Below are 20,977 nucleotides of genomic sequence, written 5' to 3'. Positions count from 1 at the left end.
GGAAAGGATCATCGACCGGAGTCGCTGTCACTGCGTTCATTCGATCGGACAATTAAGTACGTATTCCTTCGTTGCGAGCTGTTCCATTTCTCTCTAACTCGACATTCATCGAGCAAATAATGAAGAAATTATGTTCGAAAGTTTCGTCCAGATGACAATTGGTCGAGTTCGTTCCGATTGGAAAGTCGACGTTGTTCCTTCGTCGCGAAACGTTCCACTCGTTTCGGTGTTCTTTCGCGAAGCAACGAGTTCGATCGCCGACTATCCATTCGGGTACAAAGTTAACCCAGTCTCCGAAGTACGTCGATGGAAATATCCGTCCGGATAGACAGAAAGGATCCCGTCGAGGCGGTCGTTCGAGTAGGCGAAACGAAAACAGGGAGCATCGAACGCGGCGTCGAGTGCTCTCGGTTTCCTGCATTCGCGTTTAACGGGAGAATGGACGTCTCGGTCGAGACGTCTATTCCGAAATCGGGAACGCGAATTGCGAACGGATTTATCACCCGTCAGCAGCATCCGCGTTCCCCATTATCGGCCAGAGTGATCGCGACCACGGCGACGCCGAGTGGATCTTCGGCTCCGGGTTCGGTGCACGAAGCGTGAAAATTAAGCGATCGGGCGTCGATAAAAATGGCAACAAACGCGTATTGTTCCGCGCGATGCGAATGGGCGAACGTTTTCTCGCGATAGGAAGGAATCGCGTTTAATTGGCCGGCACCGATCATCGCCAGCCGCTGTTGCGTTCAACGTTAATTACCGGGAGCCTTCGAACCATCGTACCGTGTCGCGGACGCAACGCGGATAAACATTTTCATGAAAATTCGTTGCCGCGAGCCGTTCCTTTCGCGGAGGTCGCGAGTGCCGATTCAACTGGAAACGAAGTCCGAGCTCGGATCGTAGATAAGCGCGCTAGACGCTCCTTCGATGCGCTTCCTACTCGGCCGGGATGCATTCAAGGGCGCCTTCGGGCTTCATTGATCGCCTCGAGGAACTCGAGCTGCCTTTTCTTGCTTCATTTATACGTCTCGCGAGAAAATGCCTAATGGCGCGCAATAGTAATTGTAATGGCGAGCTACCATCGCAAAGGGCGTTGCCATCCGAACGGGGTCACGTACGCATCCTACGGTTCGCGAACGATGCGGGAAACACTTTGACGGTAATTCGAATCGTTCCGATAGACGAGTAGAATTTTTTTTCTCTACGTAGGATCGTTTCAGAAGAGACAGAATCGCCCGAATATTCTCTACCCGAGACGAGAAGAAATATACTTAATACGTAATGTAAAATTTCTTTCTTCAGTAGATACGAAAATCTCCTCGTACGTTCTCCGATTCTTCTTAAAGGGTGACTTTCCTTCGGAGAAAATTTCTTTTCGATGTATAAAAGAATTCGGTGCAGTTGCAAAAGAATCTCCTCGTACCGCGTCAACTCTGTCCACTTTAATCGAGTGTCCAACGTACCGAGACGAGCGTTTCGACGAACTCTCCTCGATCTTTAATTTCGTTAAATTCCTCGGTCGTCGCGAACACGACGCGAAACGCGGAAATTCGAGTTCACGGGCATCGTTTAACGATGACGTTCGCTTTTTCTTAATCCGATAGAGATGGACGTCCGCATCTCCACGGGTCACGCAGTCAAAGACCCCGAGAGCCGAGAGTCGGATAATTTGTACGAAGAAGATGCACCGACCCGTGACAATGCAACTCGACTCGTCGTCGGTCCGTCCCGTCTTTTTCGTTGCAGGGACGACGGTCGCTGAATAATTTATCGATCAACCGAGCCGAGGAAACCCATTGCCTCGATTTCGGTCGGGAGACTGCCTCGCGTACGATTTATCGCGTCGCTTTATTGTCAGTTTCGCGACGCCGGTGTCGTTCGTTTCGCGAACCTTATCTTCCAAACGAAAGAGTTATCGACGTATTCTTCGCCCCCGAATCACTTTTCCCTGACGGCCGCGTTAAACGGAGCGAGAGATTTTTCGTATTTTAATTAAAACCGTGCGCAATTTCCCGTGGAATTTTAATACGTTGGCTTTATCGACACGGAGTATCGCCGGACCTCGTAAAAGTGGATCATCGACGATAGCGCGGATCCGAATTGCGTATACCCCGTTCGAGGGAAATAATACGCGAATAATTCGAGCGAGAAGATAATCGAGGAAGCCTACGTGACACTCGATCCCGTCGACGACCGAAGAATCGGTATGCAACGACAATCACGCGTCTCGAGAAACGCACCTCTCTTGTCGCGATCGCGATCCCGGTGCTCATCGATTATCTCGTCCGAGATATTCATCGACGAAACGACAACGAGAAAACAAGAAACGTACGCTGGAGAGCCACGGTTGCTTTCCTGGCTACCGATGAGATTCGAGAATAACAAATTTCCCACCAGAAGAATTTTCTTCGACCGCGACTTTGCCCTCCTCTACGAGTCGCATCGACTGCAATTTTATTTACGTCGAGATAGTTCCAATATAGCTGTTTCCTCCAAGTAATATATCGTGTGGATAATCCCGAGGTATCGGGCATATCTGGATTTGTATCGTATTTTTGTCCATTCTCTGCGTTCGTACAGAGTGGGTCGATCGTGAATATTTGGTGGTATTACAGTGCGGTTGTAATCGACAACTAATTTCTTGATTGGCGTACGTAATTTCAGAACGTTTCTCTTTTATTTCCACGGAGGTGACGGTCGATGAAAATGTATCGTGCTATGAATTTCTGTTCGTTTAATCACGATGCAGATATTTTTGTCCAAACTTTCTTTTCGTTCGCGGGGAATAAAATCGTCGAACAAATCGATACCGATAGTCTTTGTTCTTGCACCGCGGATGTGTAATCTCGAAGCTGCAGCGTTCGACTCTACGATTAATTTTAATACAATAATAGAACAACGCGAAGAGTCAAGTACGCAAAGTAACGCAAAAGTTCGTTCTAGTGTCTAGTTCCTGGCGCCACTTCCGGCGGGTTTCTGGTTCAGGAGTGTTGGAATGAATGCAACAACGATCTTAAGGATGCCAGATGTCGATTTTTGGGACTGTCTCCGTATTGGCGCGTGAGGGTCGTCCGCCACGCGGTCAACGGTTTGGCCGTTTACGTTTTTGTTTTTCCTACCAGTCGAGTTCCAAGTCCAGAGTCACGAAGACATATCACATTGTACTCCTCGAGTTCCTACATTGTATTCTTGTGTGTACGGGAACTATACTACTAGATACGCGAGATCCCTGCATATCATAATAAACTACTTATTATAATCTGAACTTTCCAACAGGTTATGGGCCCAGGGCTAGTGTATAGTGACTAAGGTGTTTATAAAGTCAGTACAAATTTTTTTTTTTGTGTGTGTGATATAAAAGTGAATCAAGTCAAAATGTCTGGTGTAAGTAGTGCTTTCTCAATCCAGAAACTAAACGGTGGGAATTATTCGGTATGGAGTTATAAATTGGAACTGCTGCTGATTAAAGAAAAATTGTGGAATGTGATAGCAGAAGAGAAACCTGAACCAGCGACCGTTGCGTGGACGCAGAAGGACAATGAAGCACGTGCCACAATTGGTCTCTTAGTTGAAGACACTCAGTTGCAACACATAAGGAATGCGAAAACCGCACGTGAAGCATGGGAGTCACTAAAGGATTACCACCAAAAGTCGACCTTAACAAGTAAGGTTCTGTTGTTAAAGCGACTGTGCCGAACGGTAATGAAAGAAGATGGTGACATGGAGCAACACATTACCATAATGTCAGGGTACATAAATGACTTAACGGCTCTCGGACAAAACCTACCAGATAATTTAATGGCGGCAATGCTATTGGGAAGTCTCCCTGAATCTTACGAAACGTTGGTTACAGCCCTTGAAAGCAGACCGGAAAACGATTTCACTTTGAAACTCGTAAAGGGAAAACTAATAGACGAGTTCAAAAGGCGTAAAGGGGCAAAGGACACAAGGGAGAATGCACAAGGTGCCGAAACGGCAATGAAAACAGATTTTGGATGCAGAAGCGGTGCCCAATCAAGAAGGACTTGTTATTTTTGTAAGAAGCCGGGGCATTACAAAAGTGACTGTACAAAATACAAGTCCTGGAAAAATAAGCAAGGAAAAGCCAATACAGTATCGGAAGGAAAATCTTCAAACGATATAAGCTTTTATGCAAAGGTTTCGACGGATAATCCAGAAGAAACGTGCTCGAAAGCCGAAACTAAAGAAAATGCGAGACCTCACATTTGGATCATTGATTCCGGTGCAACTAGCCACATGTCAGCGTCAAAGGAATTCTTTCAAGAATTGGACACAAAGAGGCAAGGCCACGTGCGCCTTGCAGACGAAAGCAAAGTGGTCAAAGTGCATGGGATCGGATCGGGAACAATTAAATGTGGAGTGGACGCAGAAAAAGTTTTGGAAGTGAAAGTGACTAACGTGCTTTACGTTCCGTCACTCGGGTCTAATTTATTGTCGGTCAAAAGGCTAACCGAAAAAGGTTTCAGGTTGACTTTCGTTAAAGAAGACTGCACAATTTCAAAAGATGGGAAACTTTTAGCAAGAGCCACGACATCTGGAAACCTTTACCAGCTAAATGTAGTCGAAGAGGCACATGTCGCAAGCGGAAACAGTAACACTGGGCACACCGAAAATTGCCAGCATACCTGGCATCGACGGTTTGGTCATCGGGACCCAAGTGCAGTAAAGGAGCTTAGCGAAAAAAGGTTAGCTAAAGGTATAAGGGTAATCAGCTGTGGACAACGCATAACTTGCGAGTGTTGCATCATTGGCAAAATGTCGCGTATACCGTTTCCGAAAGAATCAAGGATACAACAGGGTCGACGCCAGGTCGACGCCAGGATCCAGCACCAGGGTCGACGCAAGGTCGACGCCAGGATACAGCAGGGTCGACGCAAGGTCGGCGCCAGGATCCAACGAAGGGATCCAGCAGCAGGGTCGGCGCAAGGTCGGCGCCAGGATCCAACGAAGGGATCCAGCATCAGGGTCGGCGCAAGGTCGACGCCGGGATCGACACAAGCAACTCAGGAAGAGCACTGTGGTTGCACCGTTTGCTTCAAGATTTCGGGGAAGAAGATGGCTATCGAAGGAATACAACCATCTATGAGGACAACCAAAGTTGCTTAAAGCTTGTGTGTAGTGACAAGTTTAATAATCGAACTAAACATATAGACACTAAGTTTCATTACATAAAAGATGTGCATAGTCAGGGAATCGTGAACTACGAATATTGTCCCACAGAACGAATGTTAGCGGATATGTTAACAAAACCTTTAGGCAAAGTGAAGTTAAAGTTTTTCATTAATAAGTGCGGACTGTTTTAGTTCTTTAAAGTAAATAAGAATGATCATTGTTGAGGAAGGGTGTTGGAATGAATGCAACAACGATCTTAAGGATGCCAGATGTCGATTTTTGGGACTGTCTCCGTATTGGCGCGTGAGGGTCGTCCGCCACGCGGTCAACGGTTTGGCCGTTTACGTTTTTGTTTTTCCTACCAGTCGAGTTCCAAGTCCAGAGTCACGAAGACATATCACATTGTACTCCTCGAGTTCCTACATTGTATTCTTGTGTGTACGGGAACTATACTACTAGATACGCGAGATCCCTGCATATCATAATAAACTACTTATTATAATCTGAACTTTCCAACAAGGAGATTTCGCGACTGATTTATAATCCGCTCGCATGCGATAATTACGCGCGTAGCCGGGCAACCGGAAGCCCGATCAACGATTCAATCTTCAACACTTTCGATCCGATTCCGATTCGCCTTTCTCCGCGCGATTCCGTGCTCCTTATCGCCTAATCCTCGAGCTTGGACGAGCGAGCGTACGATTTATACGCTCGTGGTATCCATCGAGATCCAAGGTGGACGAGAACGAGAAAAGTAACGAGACGAATCACCGTGAAAAGTATTTTTGTCGGGGTTGTTTCCGCGAGCGTAGAAATCGAAGGAGAATTAGTTCCGCGCGACCGTTTTATTTTCCATCGTTTGGTAAAAGAGATTTCAATGTTAGAGTCCGTCCGTATCTCGAGGATCGGAAATAGGAAATTCAAAGCCAACGGAGGAACATTGAAACCGTAATTGCTTCGAGTCTGCCGGGATCGAAACGGATAAATTTACATTCGAAGTTGTTGCAAGAATGTCGAGGTTCGAGATCGAGCTAGGTATCGTTAGCGCGCGCAATGGCGCGGAACATGGCCAAATCGTCGATGTACGATAAAAAATTGCTACGATGAAATATCGAACGCAACGTTGCGAACGAGGTTGAAGAATTGCGAACTCGAATACCGTTTACTGCTCGATTCGACGCGGTATTCGAGAAAACGTTGCTCGATTTGTGGCATGTCGTTCGCGAAACTGAAGCACCGAGAACGAAAAGTGTCACCAGTCGGGAAAAGGGTAAATTTCGAATACGAGAAAAGGGTGGATGGTATCGACAGCTTCGAGGAAATATGCACAAAGAACGTCGATTGCCAGCCAAGCTCCGAAGAATTGGATACGAAACGGTCCGCGAATCGCTTAAAATATGTTACACAGGTTGACGTTGTAGATTCTCGTATCGTCGAACAAGTGGGATAAATCCATGGAGTGAATCTCGATTGGCGATCCAAGATTCAAAGAATCGGATGTCGCGTCACGGTCCACGAATCGATTAGTCATTTTTCCAGGGATCGGTAACGTTGCATCGATTATTCCATCGTCGAACAAGCCCGATAGATCCCTCATAATTATATTCTCGAATATCGTGGGAATTATAGAGTGACTGTGGATTGACGCACAATCGGTTCCTGATTTGCCACGGTCGGGCACGTAGGTCTAGGTTAGATCCGAGCTCAAGTAATTACAGAGTCACGGTAGACGTATCGATCATCTTCTTTCCGGATATTAGTAACGTTCCATCGATAATTGCATTCCTAAACGAGCGCAGTAGGTCCTCGATAATCGTATTCACTTACATTTCGGGAATCACGGAGCGACCTCGGTTCTTGATTTGTCATTGTCTAATTTGTCCGATCTACCTATCTAGTCGGAATTCAAAGGATCCGACGATACGTACGTATCGGGCACGTGGATCTAGGTTGGATCCAAGCTCGGATAATTACAGAGTTATCGACTGTCCGATGTTGGTAACCTTCCATCGATAATTACATCGTCCAAGGAGCTCGACGAGTCCCGGACAATCCTATTTGCGAATATTTCGGGTATCGCTGCGAATCGACCTACGGTCGGTTCTCGATTTGTCACGGAGCAGACGTTCAAAGGATCCAATCCCTATCGAAGCACGTAGGTCCAGTTTCGATGGCTCGGATGACTGCAGAGTAATCGATTTTCCGGACGTCGGTAGCCTTCTTCGATCGGATAATTGTATCGTCCAAGGAGCTCGACGGGTCCCGGATAATCGTGTTCGCGAATATTTCGGGAACGAAGGAGCGTGCGTGTATTGGCGCGTAGCCGGTTCTTGATTCGCCATCACCGGTCTAGACGGTCCCCTTCGGGTTCTAAAAGGTCCAATCTGCGTGTCGGGCGCGTCGACACTCCGGGAGTGCACCGTGCACTCGGTCGCTTTGCATTGCAGATGTCATTCGAGCCGGCGCGCAAAGAATGCTTTGCATTTCTGGGTGTGTACCGGGCGCAACGATTTAACGCGTCGTCATCCCTTCGAGACGCGAAACGCGAGCGAGACTCGACCATCGCGAGCCACATCGCATCGTCTCGGCTCGTTTCAACGGGAAATCGTCGCCTTTATTTTCAAATTGTTCCGGTTGCTACGAGCTCGACTCGCGTAACGACTTCCTGACGGACGATCGACTTCGCGCGAGTCCACGCAATCGGTAGACGCCGCGAGCGAGCGAGCCAGCGACTGCAAATTCGCGGAAAGAATGCGGAATCGCAGCGGTGGCGCGGTCCGAGGAAAGCGGAATCGATTTTCGCGAACCCCGCGCCGACCGATTCGTCAACCATCGCCTAGATTTAATACCGGTAGCTACGATCGGGTAACGTAATTTAATTCGTATTCTTAGATATCTCTTCTGGATAAACAACGAAAAAGATTTTCCAGAAACGATCTTCCAAAGACGAATAATACTTTCTTTTTATCGTAATAACGGAGGTAAGTGATTACTTTCACGACCGTAAGTTTTGGCGTTATCTTAAATAATTTGCGAAGAAAAAGAAATCTTCGGGCAACGCGCTTTCACGTCGAATTAATTTCACGATGTTTCACCGTTTACGATCGCAAATATATGGGAACATCGAGCGAAAGAGCGAGAAACGCTGCGGGATTGTTTCGAAAAGTCGAGACAAGCTCGCGCCGCGGGACCGGTGTTCTTTTTTACGTCGAGCGTCTGGAATAATATTGTCGCAGACGCTCGAGCGGTGCACCGGTCCAAGTGGTTGAAAGGTCGAGCCGTTTCGGGTCCATTTTGTGTTCCCGTAACGAGGAGTCGGCTCGTTCCGCGACCCCGAGACGAAACTATCGACCGGTGCGTGCAAGTTTCGTCGAGAAAGAAACCGAGGAAGGACGCGTAGTTTCGCGTGGAAGAGGCCGATAAGCGGGGGGAGGTAAACTCGGGCAAATTACACGGTAACTCGTAATTACTTCGGATGCTCGCTTACTCAGAGAAGGCTGGTAATTAAGATAATTCTGGTTCTTACCTGGAGGCAACCGCAGAAGGACTTTTTCACTCGTGATGGCATCGTCTGGCAGCGACCCACGAATTCCTTCAGGGGCTGTGGACTCTTCACAGGACAGGTCGGAATCCTCTGTAAATTGAAGAACAACCGAATTACTTAATGGGCCAACAACGTTTCGCGGAATTAAACGTTTCCACGGCGAGAAACGGTGCCAGTTGCGCGGACCGACCCGTGTATCGACACCTGGAACAATTTACACGGTTTCGGTTTATCACGAATCGTTTCGTCGAGGAAACACGGGTCGCAGATTGTTACGAATTCGCGTAAAAGATAAGCGACGAACGTACGATAATATTGTTTCACGGGAAGCACTGTTTTCGCAAAGGATGACATTGATTATTTTACAATGGTACTCGATAACACGCGCAAGTGTACGCAATTGTGCTCTGCGCGGTAGATATCCAAGAACACCGTCGTATTTTCTATCCACGGTCTCTCTCGATCGCTGGAAAACGCCACTCGTTCGAATCGTCGATTTCCCAGGTGTGCTTCGAACCGACGATTACTTCGAGTTATTTGTTTGTTTTTTCTTTTTTTTCTTAAACGATGCCTCGCAAGGAAAATATCTTCAAGCGGAATCATCCTCTTCGCGATTGTACCGCGATGAGATCTGGGTATTGATAAAAATCGGTCGGCTTTTTGCTGACCGGTACTACGGCTCGTGTGCCAGGAAGTCGAGGGTATCGGTACTACGGTATTCCATAACTCGTAGTACTGTATTACGGTATATCTGTGAAGGTGGTACTCCGGTGGAGAATTCTTTTTCACCCGAACTCGTCGTCTTCGCTACCGTGAAACTTGTGTATCGTTGAAAGAAATTAACGGTACAGATATTATAGTAATCTCCGTTGTAGAAGCGGTACACAATAGCCAAGAGTGTTCCAGTAGAAACGGTACTCCAGCGGAAAATTTATTTTTATTGCTCGTGACTCGGTTCGGGGGGGTGATCAACGAAGAATCCTTCGCGAAACGCGATTCCGGAAATTCTTCGAGTCACCATCCCGGAAATGCGGATTTTACGAGAGGAAAAAGTCCCGGTGTTCTCGGCTTTCACTCGGCATTGTCCGATATGAATTCTTACGTTGGAACGTTGTCAAACGAACAGGTAGGATAACTTGTTACGGTGCCGCGAATGTAACGCCGCTTTTACGCGATAGTGTCGTAACGCTGACCTGCCTTGTCATCCGTTACTGGGAAGTTCAATGTCCTTGTCCAACGGACGTTGAAAATATGAATTTCGCGACTGTTACGGTAAGGTGGATCGGAGACTCGAGTCAACAAACTCTCGGACGAAACCCGCAATCGCGCTCGAGCGTTATCTCCGAGATACGAGCCGATATCGGAAATTTTAATTTTCATCCTCGTCGATGTAAATAAAAATCAGCCACTCGATAAAGTAACCGACAACATTCCAACGCGTGTTCGAAGCAAAATGGCAACACTATGCGAAGACAATGCGCTTAGAGAACTACCGATGGCCCCGATTCGAAGCTTCCACTCTTCGTACAAGGAGGTCACGGTCGAAGGATCGAACGAAATAAAAATATTTCCATGCAAAATCGTCGGCGCGACCGTTTTACGAGGTACGCGTCTCTTCCAGCGAAATCCTTAATTAACGAACGACCGTCTGGCGTTCGTGGAATCCATGAATCTCTCCGACATCGTCTGGACATCTTTAGAACCCCGTTTGACCCATCTCGGTGTCAACGACGGTCAACCGAAAGATCGCGAGGCTCGTTCGAGAGATCTCGTTGCCCTCCTTGGAAACGCAAGGCACTGGCTCCGAGATACGAAACTGGAATTTACGAGAACCAATGACGTCACTGTGCCGAACACTCGACCGAACGTGCAAAAATCCCTCGATGTCCCCCTAAGAATCCACAGCGGCCGAGATCTTTGCACTTTTCTCCCGTAGAATCGACTGTGCCTGTAACCAACTCGCTCGAAGAATGCGATCACGCGCAAACATTGCTCCCGCGTAGATTTCTTTTTTATCTCGATCGCATTTCTTTACTTTCATCGCCGATCCCGTGTTCTCGTCTTCTGTGTAAGCATCCGTCTCGGCGATCTTTACTCACGGTACACAATGCGTACAATTGGAGTAACATTTATCGAACAGAACGATAAAAATAAAATTCAAGGCGACAGCTTCAACGATCGCGCATTCCTTTATCCCGAACTTTCCATCGTATATTCTTACTTTCTACGTCAATCGTGTCTTCTCGTCTTCCGAACGCACATTTCCACGATACACCACGTATCGTGTACAATTGGAGTAACATTTATCGAACGGTCGAACGCGGCCACGAATCTTTTCGCCTCTTATTGATGTCTCCTTACTCTCTTCGCGAAGCTCGAGATTCTCGTCTTTCGTGTACACGATTGTCTCGGTAATTTACGACAAAGTGTACACCTGGGCAAACATTCAACGACTAGAAGAATCGAAATAAAATTGAAAGAGACTGGTTGAACGATCACCTACACCGAAGAACCGCGTCCATCCTCTTTCGGGTTCCGGATAGGACTCGATGTCCTCGTGGTGATCGTTGGAAGGCATGTCGAAGATTCGATAAATTTTTTCCTCGCGACGGACACTGGTGAAAGAGTGGCCCGAGGCCTCGACGCGATCCCGATCGTAATCGTCCTCGACGATTACACGCGAATTTCACTTTTGCGCGTCCCGAGCGCACCAACGAACCAACGAACGAACGAGCGAACGAACGAGCGAGCGAGCGAGCGAGCGAGCGATCATCCGCGCGCCGACGAGACTGCCTCTTGGCCGAGGAACCAAAGAGGCTCGAGCCGACAACGAGGTCGATCCGACTGCAGTACCTCTTATCGCGTCGTCGAATTTCTTATCAGCCGCGCGGAAAGGAAAAATAAAGAGCACCGGGTAATTTCTGCTCGCGAGCTATCGCGCAGGTATGCATATCGTTACAACGTCATCCCGACGAAGGTAATCGATAAACGATAACGCGAACGCCCGGGACACCCAGTGGCTAGAGAAACCGACGTGTCTGTCTTGTCTTGGAATTGCACGGCTGATTCGAGACGCGAGAGAATCATCGGCGAGGAAAATTGCTCGTTAATTTTCACTTCGTGCTCCGTTATCGAACCGTATTCGATTACGCGTGTCGCTACCAGAACGATAAGATCCGACGACAACGACATCGACCGCGTAACGATTTATCAAGGTTTTCGGTGGCCAAGACGTTTCAAACACATGCCAACGATTCTCTTCTATCTCGGGTGTATTTATCGCTGCGAGAAACGACGAAGCGTTTGGCGAAACGCGGAGTAAATATCAAGGTGGACGATTCGAGGAGGGTACCGTCGACTCTTTGTTAACGAGAGACACGTTCCACGCCCGTTCGATCGCTTATCGGTGATCCGTAAAAAAAAATCTCTCGACGATTCCGTGGAATTCCGCGCGGCGGCCACTTTCCACGACGCGTCGTGGAAATTTATGGCGTCGACGGGACCTCCTTGTCGTTGGATTTTCGCGGCAATCGACGAATACGAATGAACCGTGTTTAACACCTTTCACTTAGAAAGCACGAATCCCCGGGAAACCCAAGGATTAACCCTTTCGCGGAAAGTACACAGCTGTCCGGTCCGTAATTGCTTGGAAACCCGGCTCGTAAAAGTGGACACGGTGTTTTTCTTTTTTTCTTTTCGTTTTTCATTTTGTTTCTACCTCGTTATTTTCTTAACGCGTCCGCGCTGCCGCTGTGTAATTAGAAAATTGCTCGATACAGGCCACGGGCTGGATTTCTAGTCGCATCGAATTTACGACTACCCGTAAAATGTATTAAATTCGATTTTATATTCTCAACAGTGTCATTGGTCGCGCTTCGTTTGTTTACACGGAAGTCGTATAAGACGTTAAATCGTCCTGTACGTTGCGCCGTTTATTTCTCCACCGTATAAAGTAATATTTTAATCCCACCTGTGCAATTAACGTACGACCATCCAGCTTTGGAATCGTTTTCAATTTCTTCGAACGTCCACCTACCCGCGATTTTGACACGTTCAGCATTCGCGACATTTCTCGCGGGGACAAACTCCTCGTTTCGTTCACCAGATTACAAGTTTTCTCGTCGTTCGTCTCGATCGAACATCCGGCTAACAGCCGCGTCTTTCGAACGAAAATTTCCCTTCCGAAATCGATCGAATCACTTTCCGCGGGTACGAGCCGATAAAATACATTCCCCGTTAACGACGCAAATATTTGCAGCACTCGCCGTATTCCCTTCCCGGAACTCGTGCAACGCGAGACGACGAAAATGGACACGCATTTCACTCGTTATTTTACCGGTTATTAAATATAAAATTCTTGCAATTTCGCGATCCGTGGCTTTCGAATGCCTTCTACGGATTGAATCGAAGCGCAACAGTTTCGTCACTCAGGCCCTTCCGTCCCTCTGTGTTTACGAAACGTAACGCGAGTGTAAATACACCGTAGCTTTACGAGACGACCCGATACAATGTCGCGCATTCATGTCTCGTGAAATTGACGCGTATCGCTTGACGCGGGCTTCTCAGAAGTGATCGATTCCATTTACTGTTCGAACGATCGAGACGTATACAAATTTTTCAAAAAGAGAAAATTGTTTCAAAATTCTCTTTGAGATCTCGAACTGGGTTCGTACAAAGTACTACTTTTTTATTTTGTTTTTACTTTGTTTCTACCTCAAGGTAAACTGAAATAAAATTCATTTTGAAACGAGTTCTTTCGAGTGTTCTAAACTTTGGAGCACACGCGGCGAGGGATCGACGTTATTCGCGTAGTGGACAGGTGGAAGTACCTCCGGATGGAATTGAAATTTCGAGAATCGCCCTATCGGTGAACACTATTCGAAAAGACGAATTCCTCTCGCGCGGAGAACATCGTTCTCGACTCGCGATCGTTGTTCGTTCCACGGTATATATCGCTCGCGTATGCGTGTCTCGATACAACTTCGTGTCGCTCGATACGGGAGACGAACATCGTGCAAGAGGTTGGAGCGATTTTTCTCGATCGACGTCGCGCGAGGTGACGTTTCCGCGCGAGGAGAGGGTCGTCCTCTTGTCTCGCGAGGGAACACTCAGCTCGGAGGTAATTGTAACCTTCCGTGAGCCGTTGGCTCGGACCGACCTCGTGTAAGCGCGATGTCGTACACGCGTGAACGTGGTGTCGTGGTTCTCGAGCGTCGCGTGGATATCGCGAGGAACAACATTACCAACTTTCGCGAAATCTTGCTCCCGCGGTGTGGAACCGCTCGTGAACATCGTGTCATCCTCGCCGAAATATCTTCCGTCACTACGTTCCCTCCGCGACCAAAATTCACCTATTTTCAACGTCGAGCAACTAACCTGCGCGACCGAGAACACTTCTGCCCTGAATACGCATCGAACCGTGATTCTTCGATAGTGGAAGATCGACGAGTCGCGTTTGTAAACAAACTGTTCGAGCCTCCGCGATTCAATCCGCGCGTAAATTGCTTCCGCGCGAGCCAACGAGACGAGAAACACACTGACTCTGGACTCGCAACTGTAAACACGAATGGATCGGTGATTTCTTAAATCGTCGACTGCTCGGAAAACTTTTCCCTCTAATTTCGATCGAACGGAGAATGATTTTAATCGCGTGCTCGGTACTTTGTAATTTTTGCCACTTTTTCGCGTAAATTGTTAAAATCGAAAACAGTGTTTGCATTTCTGTAGATAAATTGCGCACGAATTGAAATATTTTCCTAGCGACAAACGCGCGCAGAATCTAAGACTTCGCGAGTCGAATCGACGAACCGAAAAACGCTGTGTTCGAAACTATCGATTTTCGAATGATCTCGAAACTATACGGGGGATCGAGAACAGTGCAAAACTACCGAGCTGTTCCTTGACTTTGATAAACAAGAGAAGAAGTTATCTCGACTTTTTGGACTCGGTCTTCGACTCGTCGATTCGATTCGATCGGAGCGCGTTCGCTCGAGACTGAATTCAAAGGCGTAGGTTCGATTCCACGACACGTTGTAAAAGCAGTCGAATGTTACGGTAATCGTTTCGCACGAGTTGTAAATTTAGCGAGGATCGCGCAACCGATGGCACTCCGAGAGCACGGGATAATTAATTCCCCGGTCGGTTGTCCCCGCGGGACACGAGAAATCTCGGACGATTTTCATTGCGAGCGCGGGGATCGCATTCTCGATAAAGGCGCCTCTCGAAAGCGCAGATTCCGTCGGGAAGTTCCTCGGGGCGCGCGAAACGAGGCCTCCGCGGGCCACGGTTGAACTTTCCAGTTTCGTTTTGCACGGATCGGAGGACCCGGAGGAGACACGTGGAAATCGAGCCGCGACGCGAGAGAAACGAGGGCGACAACCTCCAGACGCGTCGACGAAAAACGCGGACACTTTTTTCTTTATTCTTTTTTTTTTTTTTTCTTTACGCGCGTCAACGCGACCTAGGTGCTCGACAGCTCGAAATGCAAAACGGATCGTCCGGACGGTCCACCTCGGGTAATGAACGGTTAGCGACAAAATAGCGGAATGTGTGCCACCGGAGCCGAAATTTGCATTCGTGCTCGATATATATTATATATATAAATGGAACTTTCGACGATCCGTTCGTTTGCGCGTTAATTATCGAAAGTACGCGCTCTTGCGAACGAAACGCGATAATTTCCACCTCTCGACGACGAATCGACGAGATTGAATCGAAAAGATATTCGATGAAAACGGTCGTGCTCTAAAAAAATTGAAACTCTATAAATTCGTTCGGTATCGATATCATTGGCGAGATTACGTTGATCAACGAGACGTTCGTTAATAGGGGGTACACTATCGGAGAGTTATCTCGCGGTTACGTTGGTCCCGGTCAGCTTCGCCGCTGGTTTAGAAAGCAGGTAATCGAGGCATTCCTTTCGATTATACATCGTGCGTGCAATTATGACATTAACCTTAGGAGGGAAACTCGAGATTCTAATTTCGATCGCGGATTCGCGGAGGGTTTCATCGCGGGACGTGATTTATATTCAGATCGAAGATGTTTCGAGGTGGACGAGTACCGAGGAGCACGAACGATCGGATCGAGGATCGAGGATCGAGGACGAATCGACTCGATCTCGAGAAGGAAACCGAGACTCGGAAGAAATCGATGGAGTCGAGGAGGCGAGGCTGGGCGTCGAATGGCCGCATTGAATTTTAACACCGTACCGGCTAACGGTAAAATGTGGTACAATAACAGCTGATGAAGATAAATGTACAAATGTTTCTGGGGGCCGTGGACGTAACGTTTTATCGTACAATGCGTCGTACGTCGACTCGCGACGATAATACGGCAGCGCTGTACAAGCGTTCGATGCAATCGTGTCGACAGGTTATACGACACAGCGCACCTCGCGATTATCGTTCGAACCGTCGTATCGACGAAAGTTGTGGACGTCGTTGGAAAAATCTCGGTTGCTTCTACGGACGCCGTTCGAAACGAGATCTTTGAACCGTGTTTCGTTACTCGTTTCGATGTATACCACGAGTATCTCGGTTCGAACGTTGGTCGAGTACGATTTCGCCCTTAGGGTCAACGTTGTCGTATCTGCGCCGGATGTGTAAAATGAAATTGTCAAATCGAAATGTCGACGAAATGCGAAGGCAAAGAAAATTACAGAATGGAACTTTGGAAACTCGTTCGCTCGTCTGTAAACCAGCAAAGTTTTCTCGTCGAAAAAAACTTCAATGTCTCGACCTCCCTCGTCCCTCGGAATATATATCGATCGACGTTTCGATCGCGATTTTCAAACGGTGGAAAAAGTGATGCAAAAAGTCGGCGAATATCGTAGAATAATTTTGAAACGAGTAGATGCCCCGTCGGTGGCACGGTTCGATTACCCGTGGCAAACGAGTTTCGAAGCTTCGGAGGATTATACGAGGGAGGCAACTCGTCGAGGAGGCTCGTCGGTATTCCGTTTCTCCATGCAAACGAGTAAATTTGTCCCGTAACGGGGGACGAATCGGTCGACCCTTGGTCCGGTCGGTTTTCGGGCCGGTACGAAGCCGTCGTAAAGTATTTATCGGAGAATGGTTGTGCATTGCGCGTCTCCATCGGTAAGCTCGGCTGAGGTGCGCGGGGTCGGCACTCTCCGCTAGCCTCGGCTCGCGTAGGGCAGCCCTGGTGGCTAGAAACAGGCCGAGGGAACAGTCGAGGCTAACGTCGTCGTGTCGAATCTCACGGTACCGGTTATCCGGCTTCGGTAGCTATTCTTCACGACCTCCCGCCGCTAGAAATCCCGACGTTAAACGCTCTCGCGTGATTTGTCACCGTGGACCCCCTCGTGCATCATTCGGGAATGTTAATTGCGAACGGCGTTCCGAGATAGGCGGCGCGCGATGTACACGTAACCACGATACGTTTCCCGAACGGAAAGAACCGATATCGAGCCACGGTCTTAATAGGGTTACCGAGGGGCCTTTTATCGTCCTTGTCGCCGCTACGATCGCGTTGTCGCGCAATTAGCGCGATTCCGTGGCAATTAAAGTTTCATCGAAACGACCGCAGGGACCGAAGGAGTATTGTCCGCCCGGTTAGCTTCGAGGAAGGAGTATTACGAGACCCGCTTCTCGAGTAATACACGTAGGCTGCGCGCGCGACTCGATTCCCGGGACTCGCGCGATTGATGTCGTTGCCCGAGGGAACTCTCCTCGTTCGGTACCACCGACCGGCCTCTTCCACATCGTACTCTACACCTACCGAATCAACATTTATCGATACTCGGCACCGACTTTGTAGCGCGAGAAAACATGCACCCTCGAAACTTTCGACTATCTTTACGGAAAGGATGAATTTTCACGGGCATCGATTCCTTGGAAATCTCCGTCGTTACTCGTGTAAGATAAATATTGAAAAGGATGAATTTCCACGGGCATCGATTCCTTGGAAATCCAACTCTGTCGTTACTCGTGTAAGATAAAAATTGAATAGGATGAATTTCCACGCGTAAGATAAAGATTGCACATTGTGCAGAGGATCTGTCGTAGCGAGAAATTTGATCGACTCCGATCGAAAGTCAAACTGTCGAGACGGAATAATACCCACGGTGGATGCAATACGGTTGGGACGATTTTTCATTCGGATATCTGTTCTTTTTTTTTCGAGTGGACTTTAAACCTGTAAGCGACCACTTTTCGAAGATGAGTAACGTTTCGTCGCGTCCTGGTACTGTTCCACTGTGTCGATAAACGGAGATGGACAGTTGTTAGCCGCCGACAGTAACGAGCTGTTCGACGACAGTTGCTCTCGAGACTTCAAAGGGATGGCCTTTTCTTTGATTATTGTATCCCAATAATGTCACCTCGAGAGCGAAGTGGCGCTTCGATAGGTTACGGTATAATAAAACACATGGCGATCGTGAGATAAACAGCTTGCACCCAAGGGGAACGCGTCGTCGACGAAATTGGAGCGTTAACAAAATTACACGATCCGGTATCTATGAAAGAATGGTTGATTTCGAAGAGTAACTATTGTAAATGAAAGCACAAGGGTCGGTCTCTCGATGCGTAAAAATAATACACCGGCTTCGATCATAGAATCCGTCTCTCCCAAAGTCCAATCCTTTCGAATTTTTATCCACGAGTCTCAAATTTTCCACTGCGAAACGTCCTCGAATTAAAATTCACTTCGATTTCCTATTCCCTCTCCTATTCGTCGACGAGACGATCCATCGCAAACGAGGCTAAAATTTTCCAGTGCAAGGTCCTCGATACGAAATAAAAATTCATTTCTGGTTTCTACTGACGCCAACTATATTCATCGACGGAACACAATGGTCGAAGAGTCGATCGCGATCGTTATTCGGTAGCGATGCTCGTCCCCGATAAACGACCGTAAAGACGCACCGCCGTGAGCGACGATCCATCTTAAATCGATCGCGTGGCTCGCGACGCTCCGTTGGATCGGGATCGAGACTCTCGAAGCGTGTCCTTCGTCGCTGAAGCGAGCGGTCCGCCCGCGTTTTCGCTCGAGGAAATCGGGGGTCGTGAAACGGACCGAGGGTTTCTAGAAAATCGTAGATCGGTTTTCCAGCTGCAACGATGGATACGGTTTCGTTGATTTACGAGCTCGTTAAAAAGGAAGAACGAGCACCGTCGACGGGTCGTGCGCGTGCGCGCGCGCGCGACTCTAACAGCCACGAGGATCGATCCACGCCCGTCACGGATATTTCTGGACGTTCCTTTTCAAACGGACCCACCGTGTACACGGTGTGTCCAGTTTGAACGTACGCATCGTTTTCGCGCGCCACTCGAATATTCGAAGAACTGGTTCGCGTAGAACTGGTTCCGAGACGGGAAATCGAAATCTTCCCGCGAAAATTTCAAAGGTCGTCGGGAATCAACCCCGTCTCGCGCACCGGTGATCCATGTTTTGTTTCCCGACCTTCGTTTTTTCGATGCGCGTTTGAACGACTCGTGTCACGCGACACCGCACTCGCACCCAGATATGGAGATCGTTGTTATTCGTTTCGCGCGGAATAATTTCAACCGGCCGCGCTCGAGTCGCAACCGCGATAATTTACGAGGCCAACTTCGGGACTGTCCGTCTAATTTTTGACGCACTCCGATAACCGGCGCCGTAAAGATCTCGGTTTTTTCCTTTCTTTCGCGGTAGAAAGTCGTTCGGAGCGAACAACTCGACGATTTCGAGGAGAACGACTCCTTTCGAACAAATAAAGGTTGGAGGTGCATCGATAAGTACCGTTTCACGGCCATCGCGTTGAAATCACGATTCGCGCGGCCGTTGCGCTCGACTCTGCTTCGAGGATCGAGACGAAAATCGATCGAATCTTCGGGACGAAATTCTTCCCCGTGGCCGTTTCGACGTTGCCGTCGCGAACGAAACGGAGAGTTTGTACGAGAAAAGTCTATCGTTCCACCACGTGAAACGTTTCTCGCGATATCGATCCGGATTTGGAACGAGACATCGACGAAAGAAGGGCCGCCGAAAAAAGTTTCACTCGACGAATACCTTCGGTGAGAGTGGCAGCCCGGAGAGAAGGAGACACCGTACTCGAGACCGGAACAAAAAGAGGGACACCGATAATTCAGCAATTTTTCATCGGCCATTGTTACAAGCGCGTTTCACCGTGCTCGATTACCGCCACATCTGTACACAGCTGGGAACACTTTCAACGTCTGTCGCCTCCTGTGTGAATTTTGACCGTAAACGCGATAGACTTGAAAATTTAGCGATAAATACGTCGAACCCGCGAAAGAATTCAATGGAACTTTCTACCGTTCGCTTTCGGAGTAAACCGGCACTGGATTCTCACGATTATTTTTACATTCTCAAAGTACCGCGCGCGTATACAGAACGGTGTATTTTTATTCAAACTGTACGCGACGTGAAAACGAATTGTACACCTAGTGCAATTTAATCGCACCTGCTGCCCGACCCCGAGAGAAGCTGAACTTTTCCCTCCTCGCGAAACACGAGAATCTCGCTATCTCGTGATTATTCCTAAACTCTTTGAGCATTACTTACGTGTACGTAGACGAGAACACTGTATTTTTATTAAAACTCGTCGACGAGGAAATAAATTATACCCGGGACCTGTATGAAAAACCCAACCTTTGCGATGCCTCTCCACGAAACACGATATCTCGACAACGAACCCGTAACGGGTATACGCAATAGCGTCGACAACTTTTGTTACCGCAACAACTCCTTATCTTATTCTATTTATATTTTTAAGTACGTCGTAAGTGAACCATTTGCAAACTCGTCGAGTCAACTTTATCAATTTTCCAACCTTTCCGCGCGTTATCCGTGCTTCTTCGTTCCCCTCGCTTATTGCTTACCGTCTTACCCAACTGTCGAGAATACGTTTAAGAAAGGAACGAATGTGCAAAACCGTGAGCACGAGTGGACCACGAAGCACGATACAGATACGTCATCGAAGATCATCGATCCTACGAATCACTTTAAACAAAAACCGATCGAAGAAACTCCCAGCGGGTAGTCAGGGAGCCTAAGCGACGAAATCGCGCGAAACTAACTCGACAAGGCCAACTGTTCGAGTGTGCTCGCTTAACCCAGATAAGACACATTCTTTCTTACCATCGTTGAAACTCTTACAATCTATGTAACATCGACAAATTCGCCAAAATACATCTTTCTTTCGGAAGAACGTGAACCCAGTCCCTCTGGTAGAAAAATGAAACAAACTATTTAAAAATTATTTTCAAGAAGAACATCAGTGTCGAGCGAGTCGATCGAGAAGATTCGAACGCAGACGAGACTCGTGCAGCACTTAAA

General features: G+C 48.0%; 1 protein-coding gene across 5 annotated transcripts in view; it reads right to left on the bottom strand.

Annotated features, from left to right (window-relative positions):
- Positions 1–20,977, bottom strand: part of Daam (disheveled-associated activator of morphogenesis-like protein) — a 79,079-nt gene that overhangs the window by 15,710 nt on the left and 42,392 nt on the right. For 3 of the 5 annotated variants that reach the window (XM_076316294.1, XM_076316293.1, XM_076316292.1), the window contains one exon: positions 8,657–8,764. In XM_076316294.1, coding sequence (XP_076172409.1) covers positions 8,657–8,698 — 42 coding nt within the window. In that variant the 5' untranslated portion in view covers positions 8,699–8,764. Of the gene's footprint in view, positions 1–8,656; positions 8,765–11,173; positions 11,497–20,977 lie in introns of those variants that run through there. The other 2 variants (XM_076316291.1, XM_076316295.1) reach the window with 2 other exon arrangements.

The sequence above is a fragment of the Ptiloglossa arizonensis genome, chromosome 7, assembly GCF_051014685.1.
Source record: "Ptiloglossa arizonensis isolate GNS036 chromosome 7, iyPtiAriz1_principal, whole genome shotgun sequence".
NCBI lineage: Eukaryota > Metazoa > Arthropoda > Insecta > Hymenoptera > Colletidae > Ptiloglossa > Ptiloglossa arizonensis.
The sequence above is the reverse complement of the archived record's forward strand: the minus strand, read 5'-3'. Positions and strand labels throughout refer to the sequence as shown.